At 39.1% G+C, this 21,140-nt stretch overlaps 1 protein-coding gene across 1 annotated transcript in view; it reads left to right on the top strand.

Moving 5' to 3' along the window:
- HOMER1 (homer scaffold protein 1) overlaps window positions 1–14,048 on the top strand; it is a gene marked incomplete at its 5' end in the record, with an annotated part of 65,435 nt that extends 51,387 nt beyond the window's left edge. Inside the window, 3 exons of the mRNA XM_082497999.1 lie at window positions 7,164–7,274; window positions 8,959–9,039; window positions 13,544–14,048. Coding sequence (XP_082354125.1) covers window positions 7,164–7,274; window positions 8,959–9,039; window positions 13,544–13,732 — 381 coding nt within the window. The 3' untranslated portion in view covers window positions 13,733–14,048. The remainder of the gene's footprint in view (window positions 1–7,163; window positions 7,275–8,958; window positions 9,040–13,543) is intronic.
- Window positions 14,049–21,140: the final 7,092 nt, after the last annotated feature.

Genomic DNA, 21,140 nt, shown 5'->3' with positions numbered 1-21,140 from the left:
GGAGCTTCGATCCAGAAATTTATGGGCAACACACCTTTTTTATGTGTTTTGCCTATCCCTTGTCATCCTCCCTTTAAGACTGCGTCTCTCCTACCCCCACTGAACAATCCAAACTCACGTTATATTTAAATTTGGTTTGATTTATTAAAGAAAAAAGTTATCCAAGTATAACTTCCTTCTTAAGATATTGTAATTAGCATATGGCTGTAAAGCAGCTTGGTACCATTTGTTTATACTGAAAATAGATGAGCATTTTGCAGAGTAGATATGGACCGCTTGGCAATTTAATCAAAGCGGTGGGATTATCATTGTGTTAGTATTTGTCTATGCATTTATTTGAAAGAAATGTGTGAGCAGATGGACCAATTCTGAGTGCACAAAAAATAGACAACGAAGTCCCTGTATTTATGTATGCAGTCCTTTCATCTGGAATTAGAAGCAAACTCTTGTTGCACTAGAAAATCCTGAAAAGGCAAAAAAAAAGAACAGGACAGCTCTTGCCCAAGTGAGGTCCTGATGTTAAATATTGACCAAATGTTCAAGAGAGATGTTCTGGGAGCATTAGGGTTTTCTATGACACAGAAGATCTGGAAAGGCTAGTTGTTCTAACAGTGATAGTTGAGTTTTTAGAAGATGTAAGGGAGTATAGTGACTTTGGTTTTTACTTTTGAAATTACAGTCTTGCCATAAAAAAGAGTTTATGATGTTTCAGAGCAGGCTGTAATTATCTGTGTAAGGTTGGTTATCCTTCTTGCAGTGGAACTAGTTTCTAATGACAAGAAATCCAGAGGAATGGTTTTTTAAATTGTTGAGAAACCATTGCAGAGGTTGACCACCTTCTTTGCATGGCATTAGGGGATACCAAAGGAAAAATATGAGCATTTTATTTCAGAGGATATGTATTTTTTTCTCAGATGTACATTTTTGCTCCTGCAATATCGATTTCAGCTATTGTGAATTCCATATTATTTTTGAAATGGTACATGTTGTCAGTCTTGACGTTAGACTATCAGAGGATTTCCTAGGACAGGGTTTCTGAAATCCAGCACATACTCTCAGCTCCCTTGATTTCTAATACAAATAATCCATATCTAGCCAGTATCAAGATCCAACCATTAGTTAATAATTACAGTTTAGTAAAAAGACAATCTCTTTTCACACAGAGCAGGTGAATGACATTATGGTAGTTTTGTTTCCTGAAATCAAAATGTGAATTTGGCTTTTTTTAATGTACGGTAAACTGAAGGCAAGTTCTTTCTGTCTTTTTCTGTTTTCCTTGATTTGTTTTTAGAGCGGATTTGCATTTAGGACCCAAGACTATTTAATTACATTTTTTTTTCCTGGTAATTCACTTTCACTGAATGTGTCATATACAAGATTATAATTTAAAAAAAAAAACAAAAAACAGAGAAATCACCAACCAAACTACTGTCACTCTGGGAAAGAAAGAAGAAAAAAGTTTTCACTGAAGTGTCCCTCATCCCCATCTTCATCTTTCTAAAACACCTGACAAAAAGTGCTGCAAGTTGTAAAAAGCATACTTTGTGGAGGCATGCCACAAAGTTTTTTATGTAGTCAGGGCTTTGTAGAATGAAATATATCCTATAATTCCAAAACTCTGTTGGAGAATGAAGAAATTACTGGATTCAAATCCTCAGGATTAATGGATGACATTTCTGTACTGTGTTTGCTATTTCATAAGATGGCCAGATAACTGGAAAAATTATTTGCTAATTAGGTTGCAGAGAAAGAGATGTCCCCTGAAGTTAATATGAGCATTATCAGTTGCAAATAACAATGCATGGCTGAAGCTCAAAGCATCAATTTTAGTAAACTTCTTATATTTTCAAATATTCCTACTGCAGTTTCATTGCTTTCTTCACAAAATTCAAGCAGATGATGGATTATTCCTCTTTCATCTCTGTAGAAATGAATAACTGTGGAAAACATTTTGATAATTCCATGGCCTGAGGCATCAGTGCCCGCAGAGAAAAATGTGTCCTTTTCAGCAAAATCTTTAATTGTTTTCTCTGTTGAAAACATTAATATATTGTTGGTAATGCAAAATACTCCCCCCTGGCCCCAGTTTATCATTTTATCTGTGGGTAGATCTTGGAAAACTACAATAATTCATTTGCTGTCAGAAGTAATATATATGAATAATACCATGGTGTGTTTTCTGTTCTTTCAGCAGCAACCTTCAAAAGGAATTTTCCTTGTTTTCTGTATTTTCACACTTCTTACCACCAAAAATCTTTCCAGAGTTTTTTATTCTTGAAAGCTATACTGGAATTATTTTTAAGATCAGCTTGTTCGCATGCTCTCTTGCATTCTGCTGTCCACCATGAAGATCTGAGAAGCTGCTTCTACATAAATTATGTGAAACTTTTTGCAGTTATTCCTAGTTTTGCTGAGCCATGCAACACCATTTCTCTTCTCCTTGTGGAAAGCAAAGGGCTCTTTTTTCTTTGTAGGAGATTCATTATTGATGGAATAATATTATTACAGTCACAGTTACGATCCATTTAGGAATGTAACTCAAGCAGCTAAAAATACATAATTAATATTTAAAATCAGTCTTGCATGTGAGCATTCTACCTTTTCTGCACTGTAGCCTGGACTAGTAGACCTTGGTTATTGCATTCCACAATAAACAGAAGGGATAAAAATACCTTTAGGAAACAAGTTAATAGTGTTAGGTGCATAAAATGGGCTACAGCTACAATTAAAATATGTTCTAATATCTCTTTCTTTGCATTCCCGTAGAAGTAATTCTCTGTGAAGTTTAGAAGGAATGTCATGATCTGTTAGTACTGAATTTAAGATGCTGAATAAAAACTATTGTTTGAGATCAGAAACATACAAATTTATCTCAAGAAAGTGGTTTGAAAAAATGGCTCAACCTGCAGCAAACATAGCGCAGATTCACTCGGTCAGTAATTGCTCAGGGAAGGTGATCACTCGACATATTTCTGTCATTCCCACTTCCTTGCCTCTGTCTAACTGAAGTCTCCTCTTGCGAAGCAGTTGCCCCTGTTGGGATTTGATGCAGCCTCCTCTCTTGATTTCTTTGTGGTGTGATTTGGTTTGTTTTCTTCGAAAGATTCTACAGTCTTCTGAAGCTTTGGGTAGTCACTGTCTTAAGGTCATATGAAGGCTGTTATTCCTAATTGTGTTACTTGGCCCAAAGCCTCACTCCTCCAGTCTTTCCAGCAGCCCAGTCTGTGCCAGCTGCCTGCTGCGATGCAAACTTCTGCCCGGCCTCCTCCTCTCTCCATAGGCTGTTGACCCTAGATCAAAATTTCCAGGAAACTCTAGGATGGCCTCTGCTGAGAAGGTCTCGGCTCTGCCAGAACAAGTTGCCTTGCTGTCTTATTTCCGCTGATGTATTTCTCACTGAAGTATGCAGTTAAGTAGAATGACAGCCGTATCCTAGAAGAGTTAGGTCATTAAGTAGTCACTGAAAAACCCTTTCAGAATTTTTTTCCCTACGCGCAATCGTTACCTGGATGATAAATGCAAAAATAAAGAGGGAGAAGCTAAATACACGACCTCTTTCCTTTTTAGTCTCAAATATGAAGCCACAGTATTGACTTTTTTCAGATATGCAAGTCAGTGCAGTCTTACAATAGCACAATAGAAGAATCTTATTTAATCAGTTATTGTTCAAAGACTGTTCTTTCAGTCTGAATTCTGAACTGGAAACAAGTCTTAATCACAGGTACACTGCTCGGTGTTGCTGTGCAGAGACTTGAATGTCTGATGGAGCTTTGCTCTTAGACGTGAAACACTGAATGAGGAGATGGCCCTGAAAATAGCACGTGGGAGGGTCAGAATAAAGCATTTTAGCTTCCTTTTATGCCCCCTTCTGTGCATAATGCATAAACAGTTATTTTTAATGATTTTTGGACCGCTGGTCATGAGAAAAATGAATTCAATTTGAAACAAGGAAATAGAGCACGTAAGTGCTATCCAGATTTTTGCCTAGAGCTGTATCTTTTGTTACTTGTGTTTTCAATTGCATATTCTTTATATCGCATCATTTTCCAGCCCATCTTACTCTACAGATTTTTTTGAAAGGGTCACAATATGATTTTCTTTTTTATAGGTACATTCAAGGAGATAACATCATGAAGATATTTGACATCTTTTCAGATCTCTGTAGGAATGGGCATTTAAATAAGACTGTGATTAAAATAAACCCTTTTTTTTTAATTTAATTTGTTCTTTTTTTCCGACTTACTGATTTTTTGACAAACAGTAAACAAAACAGTTGAACAACGCATTCTTTCCTTGCGTAAGGAATAAGAGATTGATGTTTGCCCAGTGAAAAGCTGAACCAGAGTAAGACATCACAGGCCCCTTTAGTAATTAATTGTCCTGCTGACAGCAGTTGCCTCTGTTGGCGAGAAGGTTTGTAAGGGCACTCCTTGCTCTGCTCAAGCAAAATTAGCTGTGTTTGCTTAAGCAATTTCAGTAAGTGTCCTCAGTTAGTTGGACCAGGGCGTCCAGGGGAGCATTCAGGTGAGCCGTGCAGCTGGTGGGACTGTTGCAGGAGGTGTTTTCAACCAGTGACAATACACGCAGCCCAGGGCAGTGACATTTCATCCACCGCATCCACCAGCCTCCTTGGGTTCCAGGCTTGTGTCAACACGTGCGTCCTCACTGTGTGTACCAGCACTTGCTTCCAAGGCACTAAGTTCTAGGACAGAGTTGGTTTGGGACTGGGTTTTCTTCTGTCGCTCCGGTTGAGGCTCTTACACTTTGTGTAGATGAGTATTCACTGTGCTAGTGCTTGGTAAGAGCCAGTGGGTATTGTTCAGTGCAACAGCCTTGAGAGATAGACCTTCTTGGAGGTTACCATAGAAAGTTGTGGTCTTTCACAAGGAGTGGGAGAGGGCCTGACCCTGGGTTCCCCTAACAACCCTAGCCCTGGGTTTGTAGAGGCTTCCACCACCAATTCAAGACCCAGTTCAGCAGAAAAGCTTGGAAATGTTTAAGAAGTTAAAACATCAGAAGGTTTGAAGGTGGGCAAGGTAAATGAGTTTGAGAGTTCCAGCAAAACTTGGGAATGAGGTAGCACTCCGCATAAACCTTTAATGTAAGAAATACAGGAATCTGCCTAAAACTGGCAGCTCTGCTGGATACTGAAGAGTTCTTGACCAATCAAGGGCCTCACCAACCAAATGTGACTTCAAGATTGGCCCTGTTTTGAGCAGAGGGTCTCAACCAGATGACCACCAGGGTCCCCTTCCAGCCTAAATTACTCTGTGCCTCTGTGGTTCTTGCTGCATCTAGATGTTAGTTCAGAAACTGTGTAGGCTTAGGTTTGTCCTAGTCAGTGTGTTCCAATTCTGCTTGTTTGTGCTTGTGTCTCTGTAGTGGTGAATACTCTAACAGTCACAATTGGTACCCATCACAAGGAGTCTAAATAGATATATTTTTGTGTAATTGAAGGAAATTGAGAAAACTATCTAAGACTTCAGTTGCAATGCTCAGTGGCAGATAAAACTGCGCAAACTGCTATTACTTTTTGCCATGAGCACTGATACTTCTTTTGAAACAATTCCAGCAAATAAGATAGTTCTTTGGGGTGGGGGGTGGGGTGTTATGTTATCAGGCTGTATCCTCATCTCTCATTCCCCTTACCCCTCCCAAGAATTTGCTGTAATCTCAGTTCTCTCCCTTTATAAGTCTGATGTGCAAAAATGTCTAATCACAGTTTTCCAGTAGAAGAAACCAGACTCATTGTGGCTGTTACAGGGGGGTAGTCCGTGCCCTGTGACTCAGAAATGAGAAGTTGACAGGGATTTTTTTATTTTATTTTATCTTATTTCATATTGGCTTTCCTTTGACTTCTCTCTGCACACAGTATCTACCTTTTGAGCCTACAAAGAGTTCGGAGTCTGAAATTACTGGTGTCACAGTGGCTTCACTACCTAGACTACATTGTTGCTGGAGGACATCAACCTTGATTCCTCAAGATGCTCTTTTATCTAAGAACTAAAATTTTCCTGGAGAGTGCCTGCTCTCTGTTTAAGGGCTACTTCTCCACGAAAGTCAAATGGAGACCTAAAGGTTTTTGTTGCCGAATTGGGTAGCACTTTGTTCAAAGGAGTTTTTGGGCCAGATTTGTTCATTACTGTAGGTAGATGGTGCAGCTCTGTTGACGACTGTATACTAAGATTGACAGGCCCATATCTTCTGGGGGTGGGGCAGGAAAGAGTTATTAGGTTTTTAATCGTAATTTTAATATTTTAACAGTTTGTTATTAAACAAAAGGGTTTTAGTGCACACATCCACACAGACATGCAGTGTTAGAGTTCTCAAATATTTTGATCTGTAATTTGAGAAGGTACATGAACAATGACTTTTCTGCATAGTCTCTAACTGCGCGGCTTTTACTGCTTCAGCACAGAAGCTATTTTTTACAACTGTTTATTTGCGAATGGTAGGATATTAGCATCTCTTTGATGAAAAAATAAAATAAAAAGGGCATACTACTGCCAGGTATCTAACTTGTCCAAGGGCAGATGGAGAGTGTTTGCTGTCTGCTAATAAAGAGGAACTGTGCAAATCCAAATTCTGCCATTAGCTGTTGGCTTTGTGACTGAGAGATGGGATCTGAAACTAGAGGAAGTAAAAAGTTGGCAGCTGTACATTGGTGGCTGAGTGTCTGCTGTAACACTGCTATGCCAAGTCAGAAATTGAGACTGTGAAATGTTAATTGGCTTACTAGGAAGTGGGTGAGCGTCGTGGCTTGGTTGATTAAGAACGTGCAATATTAAAACATGTCAGATGGACAGGTTAGTTACACAGACAGGTCTGTGTTTAATCATCTAACCATTATTGTTTCTAAAATGATAATTCAGCTTTCTTAAAATTTTCAGTAATTAATAAGTATAACTTCTAAATGATCTTCTTTTCAGCCTGCAACATATTAAATTTAGTGTTTCCAAGAAGCCATAGCAACCATTTCATGCTAAACAATTTTTTAAGGAATTTTATGCTAACTTCCTAAGACCACCTTCACCATTTTAATCAGCATAAGTCACACAGAACTGAGGGTATGTTTCCAATGCAGCTATTGATGCAAAGAAGTAATAGTACCTTGAATTTGTTGAAATTTATTCTGTATGTATTGCTTCTACTTGTTTTAACAGGTGACTGAACTAGAGTGTGTGAGCAGTCAAGCCAATGCAGTCCACACACATAAAACAGAATTAAACCAGACAATACAGGAGTTAGAGTCTACGCTGAAGAAAAAAGAAGAGGTATTTGCTAACACTTATTCTTGGCTTTTCTGTTACATCATTTCTAAAGGCTTCCAATATTAAGCTTGTGATGGCTGATAAATATTATTTCCTGTAGATGGTACCGACAAATTTTTTTTTCAGCTTCTTTGAAATGATGAATATTTTTCTGTGTATATAATTACATCTGTCCAATATGGAGCTGGGTATCTGAACAACAACAGGAAGTAACATGTTTTCCTGTCTGCTTTTACCAGGCATCTCTGTTTGCAAAAGTCAGTCATAAGTGGTTTCCACAGAGCAGTCATCACACTGATGCAGTCCAAATTCACCAAGAAGGGAAGCTGTCGTTAGCACGCTTTCCTTTTTCTGGAGAGTGTGGTTTGGAAAAAGTAATCAATCTATGTCTTTTTTGGGCCAGTCTTTTTCAGGCTATGTTAATACAGCTGACTTTTATCATCCCTAAGACCAGCCCTTTCCTTAAATGCATGCCAAACCTCCGTCCTGAAACTTTATGATATTTATTGTGCCATCTGCCTTGGGCTGGACCAGCAGCAAGAAAATGAAATGAATTGGAGTAACACCTGCATTGTCACAGGTGCTAGAGGAAAGCAGATTTGTGCCGCAGAATGATCGAGCAATGTCCTTTATGGATGGGGAGAAAGGAGGTGGAAGGAGCTGTGCACGAAGGGTTATTTGCCCCCTGTGAGAACGGATCCCTTGAGCCCTCCATGAGAGACGCAGTGGGCACTCGTGTGCATGTTCGGAGGGGCAGTGCGTCTCGCAAGGTTGGGCTTCCAGCGGGGCAGTTGTTAGGTGTTTCGGAGGAGGATATGGGAGAGGCACAGTAGTTACAGAATACTCTCCCAAAACGGCACAAAGCCTTTTCCAAACTCCCTCACACTTAAGAGATTAGCCTCAGGTTGGTGATGTTTCCCATTTTGGTGCCCATGCACTTTTGAATTATGCTGAGCTGATGGCTGCAAAGAGGTCTTTTTGAAAGGAGTTCTGGGAGGGGAATATGCCCTTCCAGGGAAAAGTACTTAATAGCTTTGAATTTGATAGTTTTTTTAACTTTTCGTTTCTTTAACTATTTTTGTTCCTGTCTGTTGAAAGTAAGCTAAGAAAAGGTTTCTCTTCCGTTCATTATTTTAAACATATTTGTTATTTTTATAGCTTACTACTTTTTTCTTGCTAAATTAAAGATACCATTTCTTTTAGACCTTCTTTTTACAGAAATCAATGGGGAAAGCAGGCAATTTTTTTGATGCTCAGTCCTGCTGCTAGTGACATAATAAGCAGCTCACAGATGAAAATTGGATTTTTCTTTTGAAAAAATGGAGAAGGATAGATTCCAATAGAATTTAAAGTATACAATTGTGTCTCTAATTACAAGGACCCTTAATTTTCCAGGAAAAAAATATTTCACATCTCTTCTGTGGGAGAGGAAAACTTGGACTTCTATAAAAGAAAATGCTTATCTGCATTGTGGTTTATTTGCAATGGAATTGTTGGTTTGGGACTGTGATTCAGGAGCACTGAGAGAGCAGGGCTTAGATTTTGTGTGCTGTGATGGGCAGGAGTCAGCTGCCAGTTTTGGTATCATTGCAATGGCTTGCTCAGGAGGAGAAGCAGTAGCCAGCTTACCTGCACTGAGGCCAAACCCAGTAACATGTCACTAGCAAGGTTGTTTCTTCTCCCTTAGGAAATAGAAGGATTGAAACAAGAAATCGACAATGCCAGAGAGCTCCAGGCACAGAGGGATTCTCTGACCCAGAAGTTACAGGTGAGCTATAGTGCACCGTCTTAATTTAGAGAGAAGGGAAAAACGATCATCGAGTGAGCACTTCACATCAGCAACTTGTGCTATGTCCGCTGAAGGTGACAGATAAATATTTAAGTTAGACTGCATTGCAGAGTGGTGGGTTGGGGTGATCCTTAGGAATTTGTATCAAAATTTCCACTTGCTGTAAGTTGCTTTTTTTACCCAAGGGAACAGACCCAAATATCATTTACAAGTCCACAGAGTACTCTCAGGCTAGCAGGTGTCTTTCACTGGTACACGTCCTGGGCAGTTCTGGTCTCATTTTCACTGCAGTGTCTTCCCATAGGTCTTGTGTGCCACTGAAACTGTCAGGCTGTGTATCATCAGGTCGGGATGAGTCTGTGTTCAGGTTTTAAATGTGCCCTGAGAAAGTAAAGGCTAAAGCATTCTTGTGTAGTACAGAGTTTAAAAACACACTGTGACATTTTCTTGGAATTATTTAGAATCATTATGTTTTTATTGTGTTTTCTGGGTTGTTTCTTTACTGTGTGTAAAGCCAGGTAACTCAGCCTAATGGAATCGGTGTGCCCTCAGGTATACCCTCCCTTGCTACATCTGAGCTCCTGTCTTTCTGTCACTGGTCTGACCAGCCAGCACCTACACACCTCCCTTGTGAAACCTGCCTTCTGAATGAGGCTGACCCAAAGCTTAGGTGGGTTCAACTCTGAATTCAGACCTCAGAGTTTTGATAGGACTGGAAACTCGGGCACTAAACAGCTCCAAATCCAAAGCGCTGAAAGGTGACCCTTGCTCTTCTGTGGCTCGACCTAAATCACACCGAAAGCAAGCCCCGTCAGGGTAGCCACAGCTGAAAAGTCATTAAGCAGGTATTCTTTGAAATGCATTACATGAGTTGGAACCTCCTTGAATCTCATTTTAACCTACAGAATAAACTACGTAAGAACAAAATGAGTTTATTCATTTTTCCCCATTCTTAAGTCAAATTATTTGGAAAGAGTATGTTACTACTTTAAACAATCTTTAAAGATTGTTTTGAATACACCTGAACTTGCCTGTTCCACTATTCCAAAAATTGTTGCTGGCTTTAGGCTAAAAATGGGGAGTTTTCAGATGAAAAGGGCCTTATCTGAGAGACTCAAAAGGGAGATTATAATGAAAGTAGGAAATTTTTCTAGCAATAGCATAAGCAATAATTTCAGTCTAAGATGATATGAAAAGTAATAATGACCCAGGAAATAGCTATCCTTAGCAAGCAGAATTTTGAGAGACTAGTAAGAGATGAAAGATTAGAAAATGCTAAGTTTTTATTAAAATTTGTACTTTATAAAGTCAGTAGCTTCCTTTTGGTATATTTACATCTTTAGGAACCAAATGGACATATTGTGTATATACATCCATACGTCACGTTGTAGGCGATCAGTTTCTGAAAATAGTCCTATATGGTTCTATTCAAGTAAATTTAAAGCTCCCTTAGGATCCGAGTTAGAAGGGGCCTTTCTTAAGCTTAGGGCTTATTAATGATCTGATGTGGCCCACCTAAAAGATCTTGAGTTTTTGCTTCTCTGTAATCGTCCTGCTTTGATTATGCTGGCCCTCTCTGAGCCACTTCACCCTACATCTGTGACGTCAGTGAAACGGTGTTTTCATCCGTAGCTAGAGACTAACGGTCTCACATCTGTTCACTTAGTTGACTCATCATCTGTTTTCAGGGTGATTGTCTCCAGGGTCCGTATCTGTTCGTCTCGCTCTTTTTTCTTCTGCTTTATTTTTTCCCTCTTGTGCTTGCAAATGGATTATGTAACTCTAAAATATTTTGGAATACAGCCTGTGTGAAAAATGCTATACAGAGAAATTGCTATTTCAAGATGTAGTGCATTTCTGACACACTCATGTCAGGGAATGAATTAGAAATCCATCACTGGCAAATTCCAGTGAAGAACAATATGTTATCACTGTGAAAGGTAAGTATTGGGGCCCTTGTTACTTAATAATTTCATTGGCAATGTAGAGAAGACATATCAATGAGTCATGATCAGTGTGACTCTTACAGTAAGTCAGGATATCTTTATTACTATGGCTTATTCCTAAATATAGCTGTTGTGTATGGTTTGAATATTTTATTCAGGTAAATTCAGATATTCAGATATATAATTCAAATAAACTGAATTCCACAAAAGATTATTACAGTGTGAACAACAAATATAACTTGTTAATAATTTATTTCTTTTCTAAAAGAAAACAATGTACAAGAAATGATTGTGTCTGCTGTAAGATGAGCTTGAAAAAACAGTGTAAAATACACCTTGCAAAGGGCCTGAATGTATCAGAAGAGTCAGTTTATTGTTAGATGAGATATTAACTGCAAATAAAGTGAAATGACACAACTAGGGGAATAGATCACATTACATGGACACCTCTCCACTTCTCATCAAGAACCAACAGTTTTGAGGTAGACTGATTTGTAATAGGAAACTGCACGTGTGCTGGACATGAACTTGTGGTGCAATACTATTAATAGTAAACTTATACTAATATTAATAGTATTAATACTATTTGTAGTGCAAAACCATTAATACTAATCTAGGGTAAATATGTGTAAGTATCAAATGGAAAATTTGGGAGGAAGCATCTTCCAGAAATTAAAAGCAACAGCTCCTGGGATGTTTCAGTTAGTTCTACTTCCCGTACACCATTAAATATGTTAAGGATAAAGTAGGGAAAATAAAACAGGAGGAAGTGTGGGAGAAAGTATATGTCTCAGGAAATGTTTGGGAAGCTAAGTGTATATGGACTATGAAAGAGATGTCAAGAATGGAATATAAATAAAATATGGAAGCTGGAAGTTTAAACAAAAGAAGGGAGCTCTTCTGATTTGAAGAGATACTGGGCAAGGACTACCAACAGAGAGCCTTTTGCTGAATACAGATACAAGTTCCTACATCTAACATAAAGCTTTTGGTTTTACCTGGGTGCTCCCACCCTAATAGCTTACAGCAAAACAATTCCTCAGTTCAAGGGCATCTGAAAGATGATCTTCAATGCTAGCTGCAGGCCAATGGGATGGTCTTCAGGCCCAGCTATCACAAAATAAAACCGTATCCATGGATTTTTTCCAAAGTGGTCCCTTTCATCACTGTCTTGCCTGCTGATAGAAATTAATTATCTCTGGGGTAAGAGCAGTGGCAAGGAGACTTGCTAGAGCACACAGATTTGGTGAGTGGGGGAAGAGCAGTGACAGGAGAAGCAGGACACATGAGCAAACATGGAGAAATGGCAGTCAGTTTTGTGTGAGCTAAAGAACCGACTGTGTCATTCCTGCAGAGCTGAGAGGACCTTGATTTTCCCTTTTTGTCCCATACCACAGTCACTTGGCCTCAGAGGATCTTGAACCCATGCAGCCACTACACCAGGTCATACTTGTCAGTAACTTGGTTTGGAGGGCAGGAGTAGGCTGAACGAAGGAGAGACTTCGGAGGGTGTGGCTGGGTTATAATCAGTTAGCATGTTCGTTTATAGCAGCAGTGGGGTAGCTAATCACTACATAAGCACGTATGTATTTCAATTTATATTATTTCTACAAATACTCTTTTCAGTTAGCTTCCTCCAGCGCTTTGGCAACTATATTGTTCAGTGTTAAACAGATTAAACTAATTCTTCTCTCGGTCCTGGCAGCAAGGGGTCATTCCTGCTCTCAGCTGGAATTTTCTGTTCCTGCTCTCTTCTCTTCCTCCTGACCGAGAGCCGAGGTTGCCCAGGGTCAGAGCCCCTCAGCTGCCTGTAACGTGCCGCTGCTTCATCTTTCCACCTGCCGTATGGGAACAGGCTGTCCTTACGGCACTGTGCCTGCTCCCACAGCTGGGCAGCTGTGGGGCTTGCAGGTGGGTGCCCCGGGGCACCGAGCAGCGAGACAAGACGTCCAGCTTGCACTTGGTGGTTTAAATTTGTTACAGTCAATGAGGTCACCTTGACATCAGTCTCGCTAGTTTATGTTTCTGTCTTAATTTTTCGGGTGAAAAGGCCTATAATGTGGTGTAGGAGTGAGGTGGTACTCCTCCATCCATAAAGCAGTATTCTGTATGAGTTTCTGTATGAGACCATTTAGTGGGGACTATGTCCTTGAGCAATTCGTGTAGTCTAAATTAGGGAACACTTGAACTTAGGCAAACCTTTGAGAAGCTGTTTTCAATAGGTGGCATATTTCTGAATGATAGAAGCAATAACTTACTTGAATAAGTATATCACATCCGTTGTTCACTGACTAAATTTTATCCCTCTCCAAAAGTTTCTGTCCTTCAGACGCATTGCTGAAAAAACGGAGGAAGTGGTAGTACATACACAATTGTAAGAGCAATTTGGGTTCTGGTTTTGGCTTAGTGGAAACTGTAAAGGGTCACAAATTGTTTTAGAAGCCGGTTGACAAAAATAGCACACAAATACCAGCAGGAGGTTAGACTGCTTTCTGTTTGCAGACCACACATTAACATGTTATGTATTTTCTCTGAAGGAAGTAGAAATTCGAAACAAAGACCTGGAAGGCCAGCTGTCTGATCTAGAGCAACGTCTGGAGAAAAGTCAGAATGAGCAAGAAGCTTTTCGCAATAACTTGAAGACACTTTTAGAAATTCTTGATGGAAAAATATTTGAACTAACAGAGTTACGAGATAACTTGGCCAAGCTAATAGAATGCAGCTAAAGAAAATGGGATTTCAGTGCCAATCAGCTTAAAGATGCACTGTCTCTCTTCATAGGACTGTGTTGGGCTCTGCATCAAAGTTGCACAAAATTAGGAAATGCTCCTCTGAGAGGGCTTCTTTTAAATTTGAGTCGTATTTCAATGTAAAATTTAGAACTCAGTTTGTAGCTAGTTGAAGAAAAAAAACCAACAAAGAAAAAAACTTGAATTACAAATTACCTCCTTGTACATTATTGGCCATAGATAACTGGAAAGATATTAACAGTAATTGAATGCAATCCTTTTCTAATTATCAGTGATGGAGGAATTAGCAGTGTCCCACGTCACATCCCCTTTTTGTGATAGACACAATATAGGTTATCTGCTGTTTTATTTATTTGAGATATTTAATTGCTCTGTTTTGTGCAAGAACTTAGTGATGACAGCCCTGTATTTTGTTGTTCTTAATAATTTCTCAGGATACTTTGCACTGTGGAGAAGCAGTGCCATTACCAATTTATTCTTGCCAGGAGTGAGAGAGTTGCATCTTTAATTGAAACAAGGTTACTATAACTGCTTGTATAAAGTTCTTCCTTTTGGGGTTTTTTTGGTTGGTTGGTTGGTTGTTTTTTGGTTTTTTATATATATATATCTAATGGAAGATACCGTATTTCTTTATGGAGCTTACTCCAGTGTTCTACAATATTGTCCAATGTAAGGTTTACTTTTTCATATGAATTCCATGTAATTAGAGTGAGATACTATCTTCCACTTAACTATATTTTGAAGCCAACCAATGATGGAAGGTGAGTCCCCCAGGAAAAAAAAAAAAAAAAAGGGCAAAAAACCCCTGAGAATTTTAAATGTAAAATTTGACATGCACAGATAACAAGGAATAGCCAGTCATTTGTTTTCTGGCCTTGATACATATATTGAATATGTATGTTCAATTAACTGTTAACCTGTTCTGCAGGAGACTTTTTCAGAATGTCACATGAATTTCAGGTTTTGTGAATAATGGCTTATGGGGAGCACTGTTTTATTAGAGACTGCATTAAGGGCATAGAGCTATTGCAAGAGATTACTCGTACGCCGAACTTGTCCAGCCAAGAAAGCTGTTTCTAGAAGTTTTGTTGTCATCATAGCAAATTGAAATGGAGACATGTTTACTCTTTTATGGGTCTTCATATCACATCTTTATTGAAACTACACCAGGCAATATTCTGAACTGTTAACTAAATGTTTAAAAACAGGAAATTGAATTCAATTATCCTCAGTGAGCAGGTTTTAAAGTTGTTTTGATGTAATTTTAACAGACTTTTGGCAAACACACCTTTCTTTATATAATAGATTTATTTAAAAAAAAGAAACCTCTTTGAAAGGTAAGCCAAGTGTCATGTGTCTTGCATCAAAGTACATTCTGCCATAAATTGCTTGTAATGTTGAAGAGGGCTTTTTTAAAATGTATGAATGAGTGTTAGGCTTCAGTGTCAAAAGATGCACGGACCTTTGTTTGCTCCCCAAATTAATTTGAATGTTAAACATGAAATCTAGCTGCTTATTAAATTTGTACAACACAATTTTCTCCACTTAGAGACTGCTATTCAAAACTAGAAAAGATAAGTTCATTTTCATGTGTGTACTGTGTGTATATACCATATAATACACACAGGTTCTAATTTATATTAGAAATACATGCTTTATTTCTAAAATACTGTTTTTTTTGTTTACCAGTGATTTATCAGGTCTCCCCTGACTAGTCAGGAAAATGGTTTAGGTCAAATGCTAAACCGTGATGTATTATACTGTATGTAATGTACACAATGTTTAAGTTTCCTCCATATTTTTAGGGTATTTTCTCACCTATTTTATTTATTGATGGGATGGGGGGAGCTTGTTTCAGCGTGCTGCTGGTTGAAAACTTTGTGGTGAGCTACATGTTTTTCGTTCGGTGGATTTTAGACGGTGGTGTGTATATCTTCATCAGGTCCAGATGAGCAGATACAACTACTTTTTAATTTACCTGGGGATGTTTGGGCCTGATTCTCCTGTCACTTGAGCTGCTGTAAACCAGATGTGTCCTTGATTTTATGTCAGCAACATTCAGCTGGCATAGCATCTGTAGAAGTACAAGGAGAATCTGGCCCGTTAATGCTCAGTGGACATAATAAGGATGAAGAAAGAATAAAAACACAGAAAGTTGGTGATGGAATAAATGTAATATTATTTTTAATGATATTATTATTGACATTTTTAAAGATATGATGTCATTTACATGTGGGAAAATAGTGGACAGAAATATTTCCACTTAAATTTTGTGAATATGTGTGGTACATGAGTATTTCTATGTATAAGTACACACACATATGTATATACAGAACATGGAACAATTTAGATGTGCACATTTTTAATATTTTCCTATTGAAATTAAATTTAAAATTGGAAATTGATATTTGAGAATTTCTTTTCTCATAGAGTAGATACGCTTCATTTCCTTTTTTTTTAAATAATACAATTACTGAGGGCTGCACCTTTGAATTCCCAAATAGTTGCCAAACATAAATATGGGATAAGGTGGATATACGTGCACATATAAATAAAATCCCATTGCTACGACTATTTTAATGTTTACGTACAGTAGGTGAGTGTTTAGAAATTGTGACCTAAAGTTCATACTTAGGTGGCTATACCTACTGTAGCCTCTCCACTTCTGTTTTAAGATAAAAGTTTGCCTGCTTGAAACATTACTTTCCCAGAGACAGGTATTATACATTGTGTCTGTCTTTGATGAAACTATGGGAATATGGATATGAGAAAATGGTGTTGAGTACTATAGCCTGAATATATGACCATGAACTTGCACTGGTGGGGAGAGCAGTCACATCGCATATAACTTGTTATATGGCAACTACCGTCTTGTAAAAAAAAAAAAAAAAAAAGCATTAAGAATTACCAAAAAACCTAACAGAAATACCCAACAAAAAAAGAAAAAAAAAGAAAAAAATACATTTTTTTTTAATTTTGAAATACACTTGCTGTTCTCTGGAGAATGTACTCTTACTCTTTTTTTTTTTCTTAAATCTTTTTCAAGTATGTGCAAGTGATAGCAGCAGCTACCTTAATCTTTCAGGTGCTACTGGATTTTGCATTAGCGTGTTATGTTGTGAAATCCTGACTTTGACATAAAAGATTTTTGTAAGTATATCCCCGTCTGCATAGTTAGTTTTTGGAGTGTCTTGTTCATAATCCATATGCCTCAGTGATCCAGAAATTGCATTTTTCTATGTGGACGAAGTAAAACGTGTGAATTAATCTGTCTGTTACAGACTGGGAATTCCTTTTCCTGGCAAGTATATCCAGGAAAGACAAGAACAAAATGAACTGATAATGGAGAAATGCTGTTATAAGGTCTTTAAGAAAAAACATTTTCAGGTAAAATATAAATAAATAAAGGGCTAAACCAGATGTAACACAAATAAGTATCGTTTAATGCTAACGGTGGCATTCCCAGGATAATTTCTTTAAAGAAAACCCTGCAAGAATGAACAATGCATCAATTAAAGATTAATATTTGGGGATGTGTCTTTTCAGTTGTCAGTTGTGAGAAGTTTCTGATTTCTGCTCATTTTTCTACCAGTTGGGGATTAACTTTAGGTTTACCGTCAATAAGAGGGTAAACCTCAATTCGTTCTAACATATTTTGTATTCTGTACTGAAGTGGCTACTGAACAGCGCTGTGTGAACACTGCATTCAAAAATAAAAACCTTTTTTGGAAATACCACCTGGAGAGAGGAATGGAAAATTGTTGCAGACCTTAATTCTCTGCAGAACTGTGGATGTCAGTAAAATCACTTAATTTGTCTGATTCCAGAAATCTTGGATCTTGAGGCCAAAGATAAATCTGATTAGAGATTAGGTCTGGATGTCAAAAGACAATTAAAAAAAAAAGGACCATTAAGAAACCCCATCCAACGAGCGTAGTTCAGTCTCAGTAACCAGACGTGCCAGCTAAGTGCACAGCTATACACTGATTTTTTTCAGGAAATGGACCTGACTCTGCAAAGCAATGTTCAAATTGTCTTGTTTACATTTTCTTAGTAATGCTGCATATATGCACTACCTCTGAATGGTGCTAAGCAGAGAACATATCGCAGAATAATAGATACTTCTTAAAATCTCTTATTTTTTGCTTAGTAGCATTAGTTCCTTGTTTTACTCCATTTACTTCAGAAAAGTAGGATTAATTTTCCCCATTATGTTAAATGTTTGGGAACAATGAACAGAGTTTTGTGTTAGACCCTGGAGTCAGTTCAGCTTGTGTCCACTCTTGTGGCCGTGCAACGCAGCCAGAAAGCCGGTGCAGCTCTTTCTATCACAATACTCGCATTACCTCTAGATACTGTAGATAGAAGTGGGTTTTCACACCATATGGGGTCTCGTAGCTTGCCCGCCACAACCTCTCAGGGACCTGTAGCCGCCAGTACTGCCTCTGCGCTGCTGGCAGCTCATCCTAGGACCAAAGAAACACGAGCGTAATTGATACCCGCTTTCTCCCTCATTGCTGGGTCTTGCACAAGCAAATCTCAGCTGCAACAATATATCTGGCAGTTTGTGCCATTATTCAGATAGAGGCATGGGAAGGAGGAGTAACCATCAAAGACGTTTTAGATTTGGGGTTGGGGGACACAAAGAGTTGTCAAAAAGATTGCCTTCCATGGAACCGGTCGCTGTAAAATAGGCGAGAGTGGTTTGCATAGCAAAGGACAGACCACCTGAACTGCCAGCAGCGACAAAAGCTTCATTAGAAAGCATCTCGCTTTCCTTAGGTACTCCCATCATGCTAATATTGAGCACACCCGGCTTGCCCCAAAGCTCTGCCCTGATCGCTACAGGCTTCTCAAGGTCAGCATCGGGTGCGTGTTCCGTGAACACAGCCGAAGTTCTGGCTGCCTGCAAACCCTGTGCCCTTCCAGTCTTTTATCTTCACAACTCTAGAGGTTTGGTATCGGTATTAGTCATCGGTAGTGGTTGACGACACTCCCTATGTTTTCTGACATCACTTCCTATCACTTGTGGTGTTTGTGTAACAAAGTTTTCAGCTGGATTTTGGGGATTTTCTTTCTTTTATTATAACTTTGAAGTAGTTTCAGACTTTGTCTGTCTCTGCTCTGGGGATTCTCATCTGCTCTCATCCAAGTCTCATCTAGCTGCATTGGATCCACCAGTGTGTCAGACGTTTTTGCTTCCACTAGATCGCGAATAGCAACCTAGAAATTTTCTTGGAAGACAACGTGCTTTTCTGTGACTGTGGCAATTCTTGAAGAGGAAGAATTTTTTTCCCAGTAGATCAAGGAGGAGGCAGAGCCCAGGACCTTCACAAACAATACGTGCATTCAGGTGCTAAGGGGACAGGAAAAGCTACGCTGACGAGGTATGTTTAAGTATAATCTGCACTTACGGGTTTCCCCATTTTGAGTTAAATACGGTCATGCAGATACATGCAAGCCTAAGATTTTCTGAGGCTTTTGAAATTCTCTGAGTCTGGATTGTATTTTGTTAAATGATGACAGGAATTTTCTCTAAACAAAACAAAAGAAATGGGAAGCAAAATGATCTGGTACTTCCCTGCAAGAGAGACATCGCAGCCCTTACCTGTGGATGGAAATGTAAAAATTAAATCTACTTTCTCTGCATCTGAATATACTGTTATTTTTATAGCTCCAGCAGTGTTGTTTTTCAGGAATCTGCAGCAATGGGAACTAGAAATCTAGCAGTGGAAGGCACTCTTTGACTTTCACTTAGTGAGAGGAGACTGGATAGTGATGTTCAGTTGAGCGACTCAAGTCGTATCTAGTGTGAGCATCCTGCGCCGAATCCCTACCGCTCAGCGTCACGGCTGCACCCTGCTAGCTGTGTGGAGGGTAGCCCAAACGTGACTGTGCCCTTGCTACGCTTGCTCTCCATCCCAGAAGCAACCCCAGAGGGTTTGTTGTCCTTTGTTCAGAAGCTGGTGGTTCGAACCGTGGCCCCCGTCATTACCCGTTGAGCCCTTTTGCTCCAGAGCATTCTGCACCTTTGGAGATTTGCTTGCAGGGGGAGAAAACAAAGAGGAAATTTAACTCTGCAGATCTGAAAGAAGCAGAGTAATGCGCAGGTTTGATACAAGCACCTTTTCCCCGCCTCTTTCAAAGAAAAAGGAATTATGAAAGCTTTATTTGGGGTGGTTATTGTTATCATTTGAACCTACAAGTCAAAACTTTCTTATCCTGTATTTCTTGTATTTTTTCTCTTTGCTCTCTATGTTCTTTTCTCCTGTGTAATTTGGGGCAGCCAAGCACATGTTTACCGTAAATGTAAGAAAGTTCTAAACCGCTTATGGAATGAGATACATAAACATCCAGTGTCCTGCTCGCCAGGCAGGCACATCAGCAACCCAAACCAAAAAAACACATAAAAGATACCTGTAGGTGTGGAGCGCTATCTGTTGTGCATTGAACATCTCATGGCCTCAGCGAAGGAGTCAGCCGGCCGCAGAAGCCAAGAGGAGAGGCAATGAGGAAACATCGGTGATGTTCTAGACAAGCGTTACTGAGGCATGCCACGAGGGAGCATTTTGAATCAAAGCTGGCTAAAACAGAGAGCAGTGCAAGTATTCTCAGAAAAGGGGAGTTTGCATGCTCTTTATTGATGATGGCTGCATTGCAGAAATAGAAAATTCCTATAAGGCATGTTTAACTCCTCAAGTCAAAACACAGTAATGTGTCAGGATTGGCAGGCTGTTTTCAGAAGAAACGGAGCTGATGTTCCTGCTAAAACAAAGGGACCATATACCAGGCAGCAAAATTTCCCAACAAGCCGGAGGATTTCATCAGCTAGGATAGCAGACAGATCTTTTGCGAAGGAATAAAAGCAACATTTGGAAACTTCCCTGAGAGGACCAGTACAAAGATGAGATCAGATCTCTGTGTCCAAACACACAGTCGCCTCTCTAACCCTGGCAGAGGGGAGGGTTTGCTTACAGGATAAAAGCAAACAGATTAACCAGCCATTGAGGCTGGCTTTACAGCTCAGGAGTGGCTGTGGAACTTACTGTGACATTTTAAATCTCTGTTTCAACGTACCGCACCAGAAAAAGGAGATGCATCTTGAGGAAGTTGTAAGCTGACCTCCGTGGCCCCCATAAGCATAGCTCTGTGTCTTATGTTGGACAAAAGCTGGCATGTAGCTACTTGTAAAATAGCTGGTGACAGTGGTGTATCAAGGGATCAGGTCTTCATCAGCTGGAAGGTCTTGGCAGGTATAAGTGAAGAAATTCTAATTTACAGTATTTCAGCATATTAGAAATTTTTTTTAAGGAACTTCCATGACTTGCTATTTCAATGACATGTTGATGGGCGAACAGAAAACATCTTAGTGTCCTCTTGGGAA

This window comes from Vanellus vanellus (genome assembly GCF_965231255.1).
Source record: "Vanellus vanellus genome assembly, chromosome: Z".
NCBI lineage: Eukaryota > Metazoa > Chordata > Aves > Charadriiformes > Charadriidae > Vanellus > Vanellus vanellus.
This window is presented reverse-complemented; position numbering and strand designations above follow the sequence as displayed.